Source organism: Cnephaeus nilssonii (assembly GCF_951640355.1).
Source record: "Cnephaeus nilssonii genome assembly, chromosome: 4".
NCBI classification, from domain to species: domain Eukaryota; kingdom Metazoa; phylum Chordata; class Mammalia; order Chiroptera; family Vespertilionidae; genus Cnephaeus; species Cnephaeus nilssonii.
This window is the reverse complement of record NC_137075.1, coordinates 2,878,731-2,888,589: the sequence shown is the minus strand read 5'-3', so window position 1 is coordinate 2,888,589 and position 9,859 is coordinate 2,878,731. Positions and strand designations below refer to the sequence as shown.

At 62.1% G+C, this 9,859-nt stretch overlaps 1 protein-coding gene across 1 annotated transcript; it reads right to left on the bottom strand.

The window, feature by feature from the left end:
- Positions 1–220: 220 nt before the first annotated feature.
- ISLR2 (immunoglobulin superfamily containing leucine rich repeat 2) lies at positions 221–7,853 on the bottom strand (the record flags this gene model as incomplete). The annotated part of the gene is made up of 5 exons (XM_079767688.1): positions 221–2,689; positions 4,664–4,753; positions 6,127–6,200; positions 6,985–7,135; positions 7,745–7,853. 5 exons carry the CDS (start codon positions 7,851–7,853, stop codon positions 432–434), a joined length of 2,682 nt encoding a protein of 893 aa, XP_079623814.1. The 3' UTR covers positions 221–431.
- Positions 7,854–9,859: the final 2,006 nt, after the last annotated feature.

Below are 9,859 nucleotides of genomic sequence, written 5' to 3'. Positions count from 1 at the left end.
CCGGAAAGGGCGGGGCGGGGTTGAGGGGACCGGGCGCTCCGCACTGGGGACGTCGGGGTACCAGGCCGGCCCGCGCTCCGGTGTTCCCCGGCAGCGGTGACAGCGTCCCACCCTTCACTCCGGCTGCGCCCCCACGGTGCGGGGCTGCGGGCCGTGTCCAGGACAGCTGCGCAGGGAGGGAGAGGCCAACGATGGTGCCTCACACGAGGGGAGAGAGCTGTGCTCGCCAGAGGGAATCCAGCCGCAAGGTCAATGCCGGTGGTGGGCGCGGCGGGGACTAGCGACGCGGTTCCGCTGCCCACGAGAAGTCGCCAGGGTAAGGTTGGGGGGTGGTGAAAGGGCGGGGGGGGGGGGGGGAGACAAATCCTGCCCGCCCTAGGCTTCCGCTCCCAGGCGCCCAGGGGGGAGACTGGGGGACAGGCGGCCGCCGTTCAGCCCGCCGCCTGCCTGTAGTTGCCGTTAATCTCCGGGGCAATGTTGACCGCCTCGGCGCCCAGGGGCAGCCGGTCGCTGTACTCGGAGCCCACCTCGAACTCCTCTTGGTTGGCCTTGGACTGGGACTCGGCCAGCGAGCAGGCGGCCAGGCTCTCCTCCCTCTGCAAGTCCCCACCCGAGTCCCCCTCCCCCGCCTCTTCACCCGGGCCCTCCCGGGGAGCCGCCCCGGGCTCCTCGCAGCCGGCTGCGCCGCCGGGCGGGTAGCTTTTCTCCGACTCCAGGTAGGAGGCGCGCGGGTCGAAGTCGGCGGCGATGCGCTTCTCCATGGGGTCGGGCACCTGGGGCCGCAGGATCAGCCGATAGGGCTTCCCCGGGTGTTTGGCCAGCAGGTGGCAGCAGGCGGCGCCCAGCAGGGGCACCGTGGCCAGCGCCAGCAGGAACACACTCACCACCACGATCACCAGCAGCGAGGGCAACTCCTTTTTGGTAGCGAATACCACCTGCACGTGGCAGGCCTCGCCCGCCTGCGCCAGGCACACGGAGTAGTTGGTGCCGGGCCGCAGGCCGCGGAACCAGTAGGCGTTGACCCCCTCCTCCACGCGGGACCACTGAACGGCGGCACCGCCGCCCGCGGGGCACAGGTAGAGCCGGCGCAGGGGTGGCTGCCCGCGCCGCCCCGCTCCCGCCGCGCCCCCGCCCCCGGGCACAGGGCCCCAGCGCGCCGCCAGCGGCGTCAGCTGCACCCGCGCCTCGCGCTCCGCCACGTCCAGCGCGATGACGCCCAGCTCGAAGACGTGCGGCTTAAGGGCGGCGCTCTGGTTGAAGGCGTGATTGGACACGTACCGTGAGGGGTCCCCGTGGCCACAGCGCTGCTCCACCACGGGGTCCGCAGAGACCCGGCCTTCCACCTCCTCTCCCTCCCTGGCCTCCTCCTCCGGCCCCGCCTCGGTCTCCCCAAGGATGCTACCCCGGCCTGGGCCTTGGCCTTTGATTTTGCCCTCGGGCTTGGAGGGTAGGACGCTGTTGCCCCGGCCTTTAGCTGTGGACTTGCGCTCAGAGGTTGGGGCCTGCACATCCGGGTCCCCACCGGCGCTAGGCGTGTGCTTTGGGGGCCCAGCGGCCGACACCACCACGCGTACCGACGTGGAGTTGGCGCCCAGCTCGTTGTGGGCCCGGCACGTGTAGATGCCCGCCTCCTTGGCACTCAGGAGGGGCACCAACAGGGAGCCGTTTGTGAGTGCCAGGAAGCGCGGGGTTGCCGGAGGCGCGGGCCACGCGGGTGCCGGAGCCGGAGTTGGAGCCTCCGTCTGCGTGGGCCCCGCCCCATCTCCTCCCGCCTCCCCGTCTTCTACCGCGTCCCCGACCCCGTAGTCCTCCCAGCTCGAGACCGGCGGCTCTAAGACTACGGTGCCGCCCGGGATCTGAAGTTGCCATTGCAGGCGGGGCGTGGGGTGTCCTTCGGCGATGCAGTGTAGCGTGAGCGCCATGCCGGCGCGCAGGGGGCTGCCGGACACCTCGCTGGGCTGCTCGGCACTCAGACGCACACTGGGCGGGGCGCAGGACAGGGCAGGCAATCGGTGCACCGGAACGCCCTGCAGCGCGGTCGGCGTGGCGCACGCAATGGAATCCCTCTCGGGTAGCGAGACTCGAGTGCTCTCGGCCCAGGCCTGCAGCCACACAAGGCTGCAGCCGCAGTGGAAAGGGTTGTGATAGAGCTGCAGATGTGACAGCGCACTCAGCGCGTCGAAGGTGCCGGGAGCCAGAGTGCGCAGCCGGTTGTTGTTGATGCGCAGGGAGCGCAAGTCGGGCAGCGCACCGAGCGCGTCCCGAGGGAGCGAGCCCAGGCGGTTGTGGTTCATTTTGAGCAGCTGCAGGGCGCTCAGGTTACGCAGGTCGTTCCAGGGGAAGCTGGACATCAGGTTGTGGCTCAGGTCGAGGTTCTTGAGCTGGCTCAGCACGGCCAGCGCGCCCGGCTCCACGGTGCGCACCTCATTGTGCGCCAGCCACAGCGACGTGACCTGCGTGACGTTGGCAAAGGCCCCGCGCCGAAGCACGGAGATCTTGTTGGCCGACAGGCTAAGCGTGGTCACGTTGGCCGGCAATCCTTCCGGCACCTCGTGAAGCTCCTTGTAGGCGCAGTCAGCGAACTGGTGCGAGTATTTGTCCACGCAAGCGCACGGCTCGGGGCACGCTCCCGCCGCGCCCAGCAGCGCCCACACTAGCCATACCGCTCCACAGGGCACCGCTGCGGGTCCTGCAGGTGGAAGCGGGGGAAGAGGGGAGAAGGTGACTCACTGAGCCCCAGCTTCCTTCTCCTATTAAGCTCTGCCTCCCAGAAGCAGCCCAGAGTAGGCCTCCGGTAACCTCCTTCATGCCCGCGGGCGTTTCTTGGGCACGGGCGGAGCTCGGTAAAAGCCTCTGGATGAAATGGTTGCTCCCTCTCGGAGCCCCGACTTCCTTTTCCAGCGGCCTTCTACCTGGCTCTGTTTTCTCTGTCCACCCCTCACCCTAGTTAGTCCCTCTGCACAGGCTGGGCTGGTGGCCTTGGGCTCCGCACTGAATTTCGAAGCCTTTGTTTAATCCCCTGAAAGGGCTACACAGAAAGGGTTTTTTTCTCCGTGACCGGTGTCCTCCCTCGTACTCTTTGTCCCAGGTACAGACTTGCACACACGCCCATACAAGCGAACCACAATGCAAACACGCTGGGGCACTGCCATCAAACCAGCAACTTCTGCAGGGAGTCATAGGTACACACCACGTTTGTAGACACACAAAGAGGCACCCAGACGTTAACACAATGTACATGGAGACCGCATTGTTCTTTCAGCCCACCCTAGCGTTTGAATGGCGTTCTCCACATCGGTGCAAATGCTTTCCTATTCATCGCAGGAAGGGAATAGGACACAAGGACACAAGCCCTCGTGCAGACCCACCCCCACCCCCACACGGGACACAAGGGCGCACTGGCTGGCACACGCCCTCCGCTGAGACCGGAACCCCAGCGGGTCAGCGATGCAGAGAACTGGCAAGATCCCTGGGAGGCAAGGACGCCTGCTGGCAGGCCCCTCGGCTGCTGCGACCTGAGCTGCCTGCTCTGGGTTGCGGCTCCGTCGGGGGAGAAGTGGGGGTGCTCAGTCAGCCTCCCATCTGAGGAAGGAGGTCCTGTATGCCTGGACCAGGAACATTGTGGGGACACTGCTAACCCTCCTGCGCCCCTACGGCAGAGCCCAGGCAGCTCCCAAGGGAGCAGAGGGGTCCCCAGCCCATGGGTGCTGGGGACTGCCACTAGCTAAGTCGGAGAGGGTTCATTTCTGCTCCTTTTCTGAAGGTCTAGGATGCCCCAAAGCCCCCTCTCCGATAAAGCCTTCTGATCCTCGGCCACACAAATGCACGTACACACCCACTGCCCTTCCCGCCTAGGGCTCAGGCAGCTGCTGCGGGGACACCCTGTCTTTGGGAGCCCTTGCCCCTCGCTCCACCTTTGCTCCCGGGGGAAAGCTCCTCCCCCTCCCTCCCTTGTCTCACTGGGTACAGCGAGTTAGGCCGGGTCTACCCCACCTGGATGGAGGTTATGGGCAGTCCGAAGCTTACCCGCCATTTGTTGTCTCCCCAAGCACTGCCTGGGGCTTCAACCCCTTCTCCAGACTTGACTTCTCAGAGACGATGGCAGCCCAAGGGCGCTTCCCACATCTGTTGCTGCGACTGTGGGGAAGACGGGAAAGGGACGGGTAAGTTTGGGGTCTCCCTGGCCCTGCAGCCCCACTTCAGTTTTTCCTTTCGTGTCCGTTCCTCCACCTCTCCCAGGCTGCAGATTGAAGAGTCCTTCCGCGCGCTCCCGGCTTGGCAGGGACGCGCACAGCCTCTCCCACCTCCAGCATTCTCCACGTTTGTTAACGCCATGGAGGCTCTGCCCTGGGGAGACACTTTTGGCCCCCATACCCACCGCCCCCGGCTGGGCTCACTGCAGTCCACCGCACCCCATAACCCATGTCCCCCCGTATTTACACATCTGCAGACATTATCGCTAGTTCTTATCACATCGCCCCCCCCCCCACACACACACATTAGCACAGACCCTCATTCCCTCGTGTTACAATTATCTATCATGTAATAATCGCGTCGATGTGTTGAGCTCTCACTACGGTCACACACATTTTCACAGGCACACACCTGCACCCAGGACACACCATTTCCCCATCTCGCACGCACACACATTCATGGTACTCACCCGAACCTCGGGTCCGCCGGGGCCCCTGAGCTTCGCTGCTAATTGAATCCGAGCCGCTGACAAACCCCACAATACGTGAGACGAACCATCCTGAAAGAATTGGGGGGAAGGCAAGGAGCACAACTAAAGGGGTCGTGTTTTGCATTTAAACTCTTTTTGCAAATGTAGGTAAGGAGGCAGACAGACCTCGAGTGGGATGGGCCGGTCTTGCGTGTACCCTTCCTTCCCATACCCCCTCCTCCACCCCCACCCGGCTAGCCGCCTCCTCCCCGAAGCCACATTCAACACGATGCATAATTGATGGTGTTAGCAGAGCATCTCACCCTCCCTACCATTTTTGCCAGGATCTCGGCGATACAAGCCTGGGTCTCTCTCTCCCCCCTCCCCTGCCCCGCCCCACCCCGGCCCCGCCCGTCCAACCTGGCAACTCGAACGTCTGGCCCTGCAGTGCGTACTGGGGAAGCAAAGCCTCCAGCTCTCCCCTCCCCAACCCGCCCCCCCCCCCCCCCCGCCCACCACACACATACACACACACACAGCCCACCGCCTACCCTGCCCAGTCTTTTAAGCGACTCTGCGTTTGGTCTTTTGTGGCTTCACTAGCGCTGAAGCCCACCGCCCAGCTCTCAGGCTTGTGCGCGCCGCTGAGAGGGGCCAGACGGGGCGCGAGGGTGTCCGACTCCGCTCCCAGGAAGCTGCCTGAGCGCACCGAACGCCTCGGGTCTTGGCAGATAGAGGCGAAGGAAGCGCGGGGCAAACGCGCCGAGGACGGCTACAGAACGCCTCTCTTCTCGAGCACATGGGCCGGGAGCACCGGGATCGGTATCTGCTTCACAGCCTCACCAGCAAACACACCGCCAGCCCCACAGGCTCTCCACGTCTACCCCCTCCACGTCCCGGTGTCCACACAACAGCCACCCTCGACATACAATACTCGCTGTTTCCGACTCTCACGCGTCTCTGGCTAAACCCCGACATTCATTTTAGCGACCAGGAAGCAGCGGCGCGGAGATATGAGGAATTTGGCCAAAAGTTGATTCCTGCCCCCCGGCACTACCCACTGCAACCCCGGAGACAGCGTTGCTGGTCCGAATTAGAAAATGGGTACAGGTCCCGGCCACACACAAAGCTCTCGAGTTCCCCAGTCCCTTCGTGGGCACTGAGCTTTCGGGTCGTCCTAGGCCCCCAGCCCTCACCCCGGGCGGGGGGGCGGGCGGTCTCTGGCGGCGGGTCGTGGGACGCGGGTTAGGGCGCTCTGAGAAGCTCAGTCTCCAGATTTAAACGTGGGGCGTGTTAATGAGCTAGAGGGGTGGGGGGTGGGGTGGGGGAGAGCCGAGCGGCGAGTGCAGCATCTGAAGAGGTCGCCGGATCCGGGAACCCAGGGTCCTTTGTAAATTAAATGCGGACCGACCGGCGCACCCACACCCGCGTTCCCCCCTTTCTCCGCCTCCTACAGCCGCTACCGGAGGCCGAGCGGGCTGGGACCAGCGCGTCCGCCCGGCCCAGAATCCGAGCCAGAACTTCATCCCTCCTCCTCCTGTAGCCCCCACAGCTGGCCCCCGGGGGGAGGGGGTGAGAGCGCCGCGACCCCGTGGTGGGTGGGGAAGGGTCACAGTTGGGAAGTGAGTCCCTGCGGTTTGGGCTGGCTGGGTGGGGGCGTGGCGCCGCCGGGGACCCGGGCAAAGTCTCTTTGTCTGCGGAGCTAGGGGGTCTTCCCAGGAGTGTTGCCTGCGTCCTGGGAGCCCGGGGAGGCGATTCAAAAAGCCCTGACCCGAGAAGAGGGGTCTGGGGGAGGCAGAGCCCAGCTCCGAAAATGGGGAGTCAGGTCCGGAGGGCGGGCTCTGGGGCCTCTCCTGGGTGGGGCGGAGGTGGGGTCCAGGCTCCCGGGTGTAGGCGCACGGTTTGTGGACCCCCCCCCCCCCGTTTCCTCCTCTCTCCGGGTTCTCTTTGCAGGAGGTGAGCGCAGGGGCGCGAGAGCCGGGGCACCTCGGAGGGTGGGGGGCGTACGGCAGCTGGGAGGGGAAGGGAGGTGGCTGCGCCTGCTCTCCGCGGAGTGTTTCCGGGACCGCAGGGACTCGTCCCGCCAGCGACCCGGGACCCTTCGGGACCCGCGGGCCAAGAGGGAACCTTTTTCTTGCTTTCTGGCCGGGGCTGCAGAAGCCGAGCGAATTCAGCGGGAGGCCGGGCTCCAGGCGCCGGGGCGGCGGCTAAGGGCGCGGTGGCCACCCGGCGAGGGCGCGGCCCACGGGCTCCGGCGGTCCCGCCTGCTCCCCGGGGAGCGCTTTTGTTCCCGGGCGCGCCCTCGGGAGAGGCACCCTTACCCAGCCGGCGGCGGAGAGCCCGGCGCCTGCCCGCAGCTGAAGCCGAGTTGCTGCAGGCCAGGTCCGCCAGTGACGGACTCCGGCTCGGCCTCGGAGCGCGGCGGGAAGACCGAGCGCCAGTCCGGCGCCGCCCGGCGCGCAGCGGCGTCCGCTGGTTGTAACGGTGCCGGCACCGTTCCCGGGGCTGGGGGAGCGGGACCGAGATACCACCCGCCGCCGCCCCCGGCCCCGATCGTTAAAGGAGCAGGCCCCTTAGCAGGTGGTGGGCGCAGGTGTGAGGAGAGGAAAGAGGGAAGGTTTCAAGGACTCGGCGCGGGGTCCCCACATTCAGTCTGTAGAATTTTGGCGAAGTTGGGGTATGGGCCCCAGACAGACCCAGAGGCCGAGAGCTGGAGCTCCGGGCAGCTCTTTGCAGAACTCTCTCTAACTTCGACGTTGCGGACCCTGACGGTCCTAAGGGTGGGGTGGGTCGAAATCCAGTAGATCCCGGCATTGTCTTCCCTGGCTCGGTTCGCTTAGGGTGTCTGGCCCAGGCCTAGTTCGCGCCCGCCCCCTGCTGGACACTGACTGCGGGTGCCGAGGCCGGGGACCGGCCAGAGGGCTTCTGCTGAAACTCCCGCGCCAAGGCCTACGGGACGCTCCCCCACCCCCACCCCGAGGGGCAATGCTCCGAAGTGGGGACTCTTAACTAAGGCACCAAAGCTTTCTTTCTCACGTCCACCCAGCAAAAGTTAGTTCCAGGAATCTGCAACCTCCTTACCTAACAGTACAATGTAGGCACCGTCTGAATACTCCCTGAACGGATAGTCCCTGGCACAAACCAGCGAGCTTAGTCCTCCTGGGACAGAACCTTCCTGTGCCTTCCCCATCCTCCCCCTTGCGTGAGCTCGTTCTCTTTGAGCCCTGTTTGAAGCCCTAGAAGACTGTCCTTACGTCTCATGACTTAGTCGGGGCCCTATAAAATGTCTGAGATCTGAAAAATAAAGTCTTTAGGCTCTAAGAGAGGAAAAGAAAACTGCAGTTGGAAGTAATGGATATTTGATTAAGGTTCAGTTGCAACCCTTGCACGCCGAGTTGTACATGCCTTGCGGCATATGGGTGATTTAATGGATGTGAGAGGGCCTCTAAAAGTAAAAGCCAGGAGGGCATCAAATATATGCCCAGCATGGCAGCCTGCTCAGGAGACCCTCCCCACAGCTGCCCTACAACCAGAATCTCCTAAACACTCAGTGCTTCCCACCTTTCAGCTTCTGTAGTCCTGTCTCCCCCCCCTCACCCCCCGCCCGCCCCTGCCTCTCCCCCCCACACACATTCACAGTGTTCCCTTTCAAAAGCTGCTTTCTTTTTCTAACTTCCAGCAGGAAGCCCACCCCTTTGGGAAGCCAGCCTCTGTTTATAACCTCCCTCCTACCTTCCATTTCATCTTTCCTTATATACACTTTACATACTGGTTAGGAGGAAAAGTTCTACTATCAGACTCCACCATGTACTAGCTGTGTGACCTTGACCAAGTTACTTAACCTCTCTGTGCCTTAGGAAAAAAAGGGTGTACATAAGAATAACAATGTTATTGGGTTGCTATGGAGAATACATGAGTCAATGCATGCAAAGCTCCTAGTACCTAGCACTCAGATAGTGCTCAGAAATGAGCTATTATTTTTTTCCTTTTTCATTTTTTAAATATATTTTTATTGATTTCAGAGAGGAAGGGAGGGGGAGAGAGAGATAGAAACATTAATGATGAGAGAGAATCATTTATCAGCTGCCTTCTGCACACTCCACACTGGAGATTGAGCCCCCAACCCAGGCATGTGCCCTGACCAGGAATAGAACCATGACCTCCTGGTTCATAAGTCGATGCTCAACCACTGAGCCACACCGGCTGGGCTGAGCTATTATTTTTTCAACGATAGCTATCATTAGCCATCATCATTGCCTTGCAGAGTTGGGTCCAGCTAGGATGAGATGTTCTGTGCACATGCCTTCACATGCTTCTGTCCTGACTCCCCCCCCCCCCCCCCCCCCCCGCCCAGGGGAAGGACCTTGGCCCTGCCCTCAAAGGTCTCTCTTCACTCGCCATCCCCTCCCCCCCACCGCGGTATAGATAGCAATCAGAAATTACTGTTAGGACTTAGGAAGGCTTCTGGTCTGAGGTACTTCAGCCTAGATCCTGATGCTGTGGCTGTCTCCAGTGCCCCAAGTGACGAGAGGCTTGTAGCTACAGCCTTGGTGGAAGGTTTTTAATTAAAACCACAATCTGTTTAAGTATTTATTGGGTTCTGTGATTTTAATTATTTTCTAGGGGGGCGGGGAACCCACATCTGCATACGGGAAGACTGTTGATTCTGAGGAAAGTAACAACCTGTGGCAGTTTGCTGGAGGCAACTGGGAGGATTTCCTGAATTGTTCAAATGAAGCCTGACGTTATTAATAATCTGGGATCCGGTCTGTGACCTTCCTCCTGGAGCTTCCACGAAATTAGCTTAACACGCTGGCAAGGCCCATTATTGCCATCACAATCAATGGCAGCCCTTCCAGTGGCATCTCCTGTAAGTGTAATTATCTCACTAGAGACAGGAACCCCTGCCTGGGAAAGGCAGCACTCCCGCCTGTGAGGGGCAACAGGCTTAGCTGTCTACCCCGTGCAGGCACCCACTGGCTCTCTCTCCAGAGGGGAGTCCTGTGCAGCCAGCCCCCTCCAAAAAAGGGTGAAGGGAAGGGAGGACAGGGAATCATTTCAAGATGCTTTATCTGCAGCAAACAAAATTCCCACCTTAAAGGGTTTTAAATGATTAAGTGAGCGGGAAGCAGGGCTGGTAGACTGGATGATGTTGGCGGGCCCAGGTTCTCTCTCTGTCTCTCCTCTGCCACCCTT